General features: G+C 41.6%; 3 protein-coding genes across 4 annotated transcripts; 2 read left to right on the top strand and 1 right to left on the bottom strand.

Moving 5' to 3' along the window:
* Nucleotides 1–255: 255 nt before the first annotated feature.
* LOC124059914 (tyrosinase-like) lies at nt 256–3,925 on the top strand. Its single transcript, XM_046390352.1, has 7 exons — nt 256–1,732; nt 1,807–2,017; nt 2,199–2,340; nt 3,050–3,270; nt 3,363–3,464; nt 3,578–3,624; nt 3,749–3,925. The coding sequence occupies exons 1-7, from the start codon at nt 959–961 to the stop codon at nt 3,893–3,895; spliced, it is 1,644 nt and encodes a 547-aa protein (XP_046246308.1). The 5' UTR covers nt 256–958; the 3' UTR covers nt 3,896–3,925.
* Nucleotides 3,926–4,362: 437 nt separating this feature from the next.
* Nucleotides 4,363–5,938, bottom strand: txnl4b (thioredoxin-like 4B). 2 transcript variants are annotated; one of them, XM_046390416.1, is made up of 3 exons: nt 5,766–5,938; nt 5,332–5,483; nt 4,363–4,969 (listed from the first exon to the last, which is right to left on the bottom strand). In XM_046390416.1, the coding sequence occupies exons 1-3, from the start codon at nt 5,844–5,846 to the stop codon at nt 4,804–4,806; spliced, it is 399 nt and encodes a 132-aa protein (XP_046246372.1). In that variant the 5' UTR covers nt 5,847–5,938; the 3' UTR covers nt 4,363–4,803. The 2 variants fall into 2 exon arrangements, with proteins under 2 accessions (XP_046246372.1, XP_046246362.1); XM_046390406.1 differs by having other exon boundaries at nt 5,582–5,789.
* Nucleotides 5,939–5,994: 56 nt separating this feature from the next.
* On the top strand, nt 5,995–7,843 carry trmt10c (tRNA methyltransferase 10C, mitochondrial RNase P subunit). The gene has a single exon (XM_046390364.1). The coding sequence runs from the start codon at nt 6,282–6,284 to the stop codon at nt 7,743–7,745; it is 1,464 nt and encodes a 487-aa protein (XP_046246320.1). The 5' UTR covers nt 5,995–6,281; the 3' UTR covers nt 7,746–7,843.
* The last annotated feature ends 26 nt before the right edge of the window (nt 7,844–7,869 follow it).

Raw genomic sequence — 7,869 nt, forward strand, 5'->3', positions numbered from 1 at the left:
CTCTTCTTTTTTATTAGCATATTGCTATATTATATTGTATATTACAATAAACAAACGACTATACATAGAATTACATGAAAATGAGGGACAACAAGCGTTCTTGCACTGTTAATCAGACAGAGTCTTTAAGACTCAGATGTGCAGACTCTGTACATTTAACAAGTTATGTGATTAGTTAATATGTGGGCCAAGTAAGAAACTGATGTTTCCTGTCTTGAAAACATAAATGTTTGCAGTGGCTGTGTTTTCACCATGTCATTTGAGTGACATGGTGAAAACAAAAATACAGGAAGCTGTTCATGAAAAGGACTGCTGTAGAGTACACCAAGTAATCAATAACTGAAAGTTATGTTTTTCCTCTCACACACAGGACAATGACCAAACCAGATAAACATTTGAGCCTTAAGTTGACACAGCTGATAAAACAGAAGCAGCTCATTGGTCTCTAATCCTATTTAAAAATTAACCATAAATACTGGACGTAATAGGACAGAAAGAGTGCAATGAACTTATTTCTCACCTTTAGGTTTCTCTTTTTGAGAAATTCTCTGGAAGGCATTCATTACAACACAGCCTCTGAAGGCCTCCCCAGCCACTGAGCAGCTTCTCTGAGGTGGCTGGGGTTAAGAACCTTGCTGAAGGGCACCTCGTGCTGATGGTGAGGGAGATTTAACCAGCCGGTTTGGAGGTTGAACCAGCGACCTTTCAGTCACAACCTTTTTTTCTCTAACCTGGAAGCCCCCAAAGGCCTCTTTAACTGGCCCAATGATGTAACAGTCTTGTGTAAGAGACAGGGCAGGTTGATTGTACAGCTATCTGAAGAACTCACAGAACTACCTGTGCATCACTTGTTCAAACATTGCAGCATGAATGTCAAAGGATAAGAGTCTTACAACATTTACCCTTTAAAATAACATTGGCAATGATCACAGAGTGATCTGTTTCCATCTCCTACACCATGCTACTGTCACTCCAGTGGTTTTGGCTAGTCCTTCTGCTGCATATGATTGGAGGGTTGGAGGCTCAGTTTCCACGTCCCTGTACAACACCAGAGGCTCTGCAGACCAGGATGTGTTGTCCCCTCTGGAACGGTTCTCCTTGTGGGTTTAGTTTGGGGAGAGGAGTCTGTGCGCCACATGCTGCAAGAGACCTCCCGGAACCAGTGGACTACAGGATAAACTGGCCTCGTGCTTTCTACAATTCAGTGTGTTCATGCTGGGGAAACTATGATGGATTTGACTGTGGCCAGTGCCTCCCAGGTTGGAGAGGACCCCATTGTCTACAAAGGCACCATGTGGAGAGGAAGGAGATAACAGATCTGACAGATTCTGAGAGGGAAACCTTCCTGTCAAGTCTGCACCAAGCAAAACAGAGCACCAGCAGCCGGTATATGATCCTTACAAGCAATGACACAACAGTGAATGGGAATTATGCATTTCACAGCGCAAGTGTTTATGATCTGTATGTATGGATGCACTACTACTCAGCTAAGAGGTACGCTGGTTCTGAAAATAATGCTGCACACCGGGGCCCTGCTTTTCTCTTCTGGCACCGAGTGTTCCTACTCTTTATTGAGAGAGAGATCAGGGAGCTCACTGGTAATCAAGATTTCTACATCCCATACTGGGACTGGACCAGAACCAACCATTGCAACATCTGCACCAACCAGTACTTTGGGGGAGTTGGTCAAGATGGTCGTATAGATGGCGCTTCCCTTTTCTCAAAGTGGAAGGTGAGATATCGTTGTCATTTTTTTTTCCAGATCTCGTCACCTCACTCATGCCCTCCTCTTTGTTTTATCCACAGACCATATGTCCATTTCAGGAAAGTCTTGGTATAATCTGCATTCACTCTGGTGACTCTGATCCTGCACATCTGACCCGCAACCCTGGAAAGGATCCGATATACAAAACACTGCCAACTTCTGAGGATGTTGAAGAAACAATGGCAAGATCACTTTTTGACACCTCGCCATTTGACATAACATCTAGGAACAGCTTCAGGAACACACTAGAAGGTAGATTAAATTGACTGATACATAAATTATATTTCTTATTAAAAGATGACTTTAACTCAACTCTCTGCTGCCACCAGAATTTTAACAGTTTGTAATTAGTGCTAAGAAGAATTGTTAAAGATAAAATATGTAAAATAAGCAAATGTAAATCTATATGAAATGTGATCCTCTGTATTTCAAGGTTTTGAGATTCCAGACGATTCCCGACACCTGAATGCTTCAATGCACAACCTGGTCCACAGATACTTCAATGGCACCATGTCTCTGGTACCCACTGCAGCCAATGACCCCATATTCATGCTGCATCACAGCTTTGTTGATAAGTAGGTCATGCAATTTAAACTCTCATTAAAATTCCCATTCATGTATACATTGACATTTTTGAAGTATATTTGAAATCGTGTCCATATGCACACTGATTATTGGCTGCTGTGATTGTCTCTCTTGTTCATACTGGCCACAAAGAGATCTTTTCACCAAATAATTTAAGTGAGGAAAGACAAAATTCAGATTCCTTAACCTTTGCCTAAATATGCATGATAAAGTTAAGCTGAAGCTACCACAAAGCATCTGCAGTCCATTTTCTACAAGTAAGGTGGGTATCTCCCAAAGCTTGGGGCTGCAATGTCTTAAACAAAATCATAACTTTTGAGGACGCCTACTTGGTTTGTCTAAGTCAGACAAAACCTAATGTTAATTAATTAGCTTTGGTTGACCTTTGGAATCCATGTAAAATGCAAAACGGGGAATGTGGATTTTGTTCCTGTTGAAATTGTTATAGGAGGGGATGTCTTCATGAACAGTGCAGAAAGGAGGAATGATCACAAAACCAGAAATGGTTTGAGTGTACGGAGGGGCTTGTATGGTTCTACGGAAAACTGTGAACCTTTCCTTCATTTTTTAAAAATATGATACAACTTTACATGTAAACATTTTGCAGTGCCCAATTAGTTGCCAGCTTTCAGTTTATCAACAACAATGATTTATTAAAGATTTTTATGGTATTCTCTGTGATATGTAAACGGCTGCCAGGCTTCTTGACAGGTGGCTGCAGGACCACAGTGAAGCAACCTACCCTGACAGTGACCAGGTCCATCCTGCCCAAAGAGCGCAGGCCTACATGGCCCCCTTCTTCCCCCTACGCCCCAACAACTACTACCGGGGCAGGAGCACCCAGAGCCTGGGTTATAGCTACAAGGATCACAGTCTCCATTGCTCTGAAGCTGGGAACAATGCATCAAGACACATTGAAGGTAGACATGATTGTAAAAACCAGTTTTGAGAACAACTTATGCTTGTATGTGCTGGACATGAAAAACATATTCCTCATTATTGGGTATTCTAGAGATATCTACAGCCAGTGGGGTCCAGTGGCAGTGGCCTGTTCTGGGCATATTCATTGTTGCTTTGCTCTGTGTGAGTGTTGGAGCTGCTGTTAAATGCAAAGGTAAAAATCATTAATTATGAGTCAGCAGATTTTAAGCAATTTGAGAAAAACTGCAATTATTATATCCATCATGGAGCAGCTTATACTTCTCTAATCACATTATCTCTGTTTAGACAAAATACAGCAAAGACAAGATACTGAGACAGAGAAACAGACAGAGGTGAGCCGTCACTTTTTCACATTAAACCCTATTTTGTTTACTCCTAGAGATGGAGACTAAACTGGAAAACGTCTTACATTATGTTACATCTGACATATTCTCATGCCTTTATCTTTGAATGTAGTCTGATTACAGGTCCAACTCTCTGTATGCAGTCTGGATGAAAGAGAGGAGTGGAAACACTGACAACTCATCGGCAGTACATGTTGCCTCATGTGGGGCCCATTCCCAAGACGCAGCATGTAGAGACGCAGTGTGGAGTCAACTGTAAATGTGGAAATACACCTTTAGATTCAAGGGAATAGAGAGTGAATCAGCTGCAGAGAACAGACCAATGACAGGTATTTTATATCAGCACAGACTCAGATTTTGCGGGACATTTTGTTGTATGATCTAAGGCTGCAACTAAGACTTGTTTCACTATTCGTTCATCTATGGATTTCTTTTATTTGGACATTTGGTGAATTGTTAAGAAACTGTTTTAAACTGTCTGGAGAGGTGTTGAATCAGGTTTATGGTCATTTCTGGTGCTGTTGAAATGTGTTTTGTCATCCTAAGATGTTTCTTGATACATTGAGACACACTTGATAATGATAAGACAGAGAGAAGGCTTAAAAATGCATAAGACATATGTATGTAAGGACATGTCCTGCTGCTTTGCTTACAGGAATTGTCTGTTTACATTCATTTAAAAAAATTAAATAGGTTACAGAGAAAGCTGGCAAATTTTCTGTTGCTAAATATAAAAGTTTTTTTAATAATAAAAACACACCATGTACATTGCGTAGATTAATTGTATCTCTCTATTGGGATACAGCTCTTTCCATGGGAAACATCAAAATGACTGCATTTTCACAAGAAATAAATAAAATCAGTATAGCTGCAGAATGTTAATCCACTAACATAACAGTGACCCACGCATAAAAACATTGCTCCTGGGGAACAATAAATAAGGGGACAAGAAGTACAGGGCAATGTGTTGTCTTGTTTGAAATTTGCCACAGATAGGAAAAGGACCATATTCACTAAAGACTTAAAGTCTGAGACATTCAGCTTTAACATAAATACAAAACCTCTTCAGAAGGCTGCTTGGTGCCTGAAAGTCGAAGCTGTTTTTGTTAATCAACCAGTAGTGGTTGAAGCCACTCAGTGGGAAATAGTTATGATCATTAGCTGATCCTAAATTCCATGGTAGAGGAGATCATATTTGGGAATATTTTGAGGGTCAATGGGACTCTGGACAATCATCTTCCCACGCATGGCTCCTCTGTATATGACCTCAATTAGATCCATGAAATCTTGCTTGGTCTTGAAGCTGCCAACAAATTTAGTGTGGTCCGGGGATCTGAAAGAGGAAAAAAAATAAAACATTTATCAACCAAATAAAGTCTATGAGTTTTTATTACTGCATCTGTGGTAACCCTACATTTCTTTGTATATGTGTTATATGTGATATGCAATTAGGAGCTGGCTAGTTAAAGAGTGACTTTATCTAGAACGGAAACAAATTATCTTTGAGCAAATACACAAAAGCCAGATTCTCAAATGTAAATATTTGCTGCTTTTCTTAAACTTCATAATTTGGGTGTATGGACTGTTGGTCAGACTATACAAACTCACAAAATCTCAAGGAATGAGGGACATTTTACATTACATCTTTATGGCCTACATAATTAAAACAATAAGCAGATCAGCCTTTTCACTCACCCGTAATCCACCTTCATGTGCTGTCCGTTGAAAAAGAAGACAGTGGAGGGGATGTAACTGATGTCAAAGTATCTTGTGTAGACGGGAGCTTTATCCACATCAACGATGTAGATGGACGCCATGTTACTCAGGTCATGGGCAGTTTTTGACAGCTAAAATGGAAATCAGAAAGGACAAATTGGTTAAAATTATAGACTTGACACTTCCACTGAGCAGCTGTTTGGTTATTTGTATTAATGGTCCTGCTTACAATCTCATCCAACTGGAGACAAACCGAATCTTCGTCTCTTCCAAACCTTAAAACTAAAACTTTTTCCGCTACGCCTTTGATAACCTCATCTATGTCTTTTTTGCAAGTTAATTTGGGCAAAAATAAACTCATCTTAGATGACAATAAATTAGTTCACGCTGTTTCGCTACCAGGAGGAACTTACGTCATTATTGCGGTACGACGCTGAAAAAATCCGCCGGCACATTGGTGCTAGGAAATTAAGGTTAGTAAAAGTAGTTATCATAGTTTAAATCGTCGTGCCATAGAGAATAAAACATACATTGGTATTTCATTGCTTGAAACAATTTAATATGGTCACTTAGATAGACATTCAAGACCAAAAAAAGGTGCGTCCTGCCTATAGACCGCCGTGTTTCTCACTACGACACATTATAGTGTGACACCGTCTAACAACGTGACCTTCCATCCATTTGACAAACATGGATGCTCCGACAATGCTGCACTAGATGAACACGCCGCTGCGACTCGCGAATACTATTTAACACTTTTAACAAAATGCAGGTGTCACTTGCACCTCTTTGTGACAGTGGAAGACAGAGAGAACCGCGTTGATTATACTTCGTGGTCCGTTTATATTTTTCAAGAGGTAGCGAGTCTGTATTTCCTGGTTTTAGTAGGCCGTATTTCAAACAGTTTTAGTTTAAAGTAGTTTATCGCGATGTTGCGGCTCGTCTCTACTCACGCTTTTCATGAACTGTGGAAATGTGGTCACCTTATGGCATCCTGTGTTACCAAGAAGAAAGTCATACCTGTTCTCCCTGTCGGCAGCGCCTATCATCACCGACTGTGCATCCCTGATCGCCTCTTCAGTACTGGGAGCCCGGTGTTGAACGATGCCCTCAAGCCAAAAACAGATAAATCTGAGGACATACAGACAATTGATCTGGACAGCTGGAAATCTGTGATGAGATCCCAAGCAACATCAGAACAGAAACAACAGATCAATGATGAAGAGGACGCAAGTGATGATGATGAAATCCTTAATGAACCAGGAGGTGAGGTGAAGGATAGTTCTTTGCTGGATGCAACTCGGGATCTGGTCATCATGTGGCGGCAGGCTGGGAGGCTTGTACCTGAAGAGATGACTGATGAAGAGGTTGAGGAACTGGCTAAGCTCACCTCCAAATCATCCAAGAAGAAGTACCTGAAGTTCCTGGCTATAAAGGAGGGCCACAAAAGGGCCCGGAAAGAGAAGCAGCAGAAGAGAAAGCAAGAAAGAGCAGCTTCATTGGAGCAGAACAGAAGAGATGCTGAGGAAAGGGATGATCAGAGTCAACCAGAATATAAGAACACACTTTTCCTCCAGTATTGGAACCGCTCCCTGGACAAACTGCTGGCCTGGAGGAGTGCCCAGGCCATGGTGTTCGGTCAGTCGCTGGTGTTTGACATGAGCTATGAGTCAAAAATGTCCAGGCAGGAGCTCAGGAACACAGTGTCCCAGCTGATGGAGGTGGAAGCATGGAACCGGCGTGCTACTGAGCCTTACCACCTCCACTTCTGTAACCTGCAGCCCAACGGGGCCTACAAGCAGGAGCTGCTCAAACGATATACTTCAGAGACCTGGGACAACCTGTTCATCACCAGTACTGACCAACACCATGTTGATGTGTTCCCTCATGAACAGCTTGTGTACCTCACAGCAGACTCCCCCAATGTTCTTCACACATATGACCACACCAAGGTCTACATCATTGGAGCTATAGTGGACCGGTCAAGCCAGGGAGGCCTATCACTGGCCCATGCCAAGCGTCTTAAGCTGGCCACAGCCCGTTTACCGTTGGATCAGTATCTCCACTGGGAGTTAGGAGCCAAAAATCTGACTCTGGACCAGATGATCCGCATTATGCTCACTATCAAGGATACAGGGAAATGGGAGGAGGCTCTCAAATTCGTTCCTAAGAGGAAGATCGATGGTTTTCTCCAAGAAAAGACACACAAACAGATTACCGTTGGCAGCGGCAGGCACCATCAACAATCTGGGTTCAACAGTGGACACGTAAAGGACAGACTGGTGCTCAGCAGAGAAAAACCAGCTGAAACCAGAACACGTATGTCATTTAAGAATAGCATGGACAGAAGAAAAGGTGCAGGCAAAAGTAAGATGTGGTGGGATGATGAGTGAAGTCAACAGAAAGTTTAACTTGGTTTCATAAGGATGTTTTTATAAGCAGTGTCTGAAGAAATTACAAAATAAAATGTTAAAATATGTTGTCATTGCAACCTACATTTTGCTTTTGTTGACTTTG

The sequence above is a fragment of the Scatophagus argus genome, chromosome 1 (genome assembly GCF_020382885.2).
Source record: "Scatophagus argus isolate fScaArg1 chromosome 1, fScaArg1.pri, whole genome shotgun sequence".
Lineage (NCBI taxonomy): Eukaryota > Metazoa > Chordata > Actinopteri > Scatophagidae > Scatophagus > Scatophagus argus.

What these genes read in the sequence shown, in the direction of transcription:
- LOC124059914 (XM_046390352.1), top strand. Translation starts at nt 959, where the DNA reads ATGCTACTGTCACTCCAGTGGTTTTGGCTAGTCCTTCTGCTGCATATG. An exon ending in CTTCAGGAACACACTAGAAG is followed by an intron (nt 2,018 to 2,198) that starts GTAGATTAAATT and finishes CTGTATTTCAAG; the next exon opens with GTTTTGAGATTCCAGACGAT. An exon ending in AGACAGAGAAACAGACAGAG is followed by an intron (nt 3,625 to 3,748) that starts GTGAGCCGTCAC and finishes CTTTGAATGTAG; the next exon opens with TCTGATTACAGGTCCAACTC.
- txnl4b (XM_046390406.1), bottom strand. Translation starts at nt 5,713, where the DNA reads ATGAGTTTATTTTTGCCCAAATTAACTTGCAAAAAAGACATAGATGAG. An exon ending in GTCTCCAGTTGGATGAGATT is followed by an intron (nt 5,484 to 5,581) that starts GTAAGCAGGACC and finishes TTTCCATTTTAG; the next exon opens with CTGTCAAAAACTGCCCATGA. An exon ending in CACATGAAGGTGGATTACGG is followed by an intron (nt 4,970 to 5,331) that starts GTGAGTGAAAAG and finishes TTCCTCTTTCAG; the next exon opens with ATCCCCGGACCACACTAAAT.
- trmt10c (XM_046390364.1), top strand. Translation starts at nt 6,282, where the DNA reads ATGTTGCGGCTCGTCTCTACTCACGCTTTTCATGAACTGTGGAAATGT.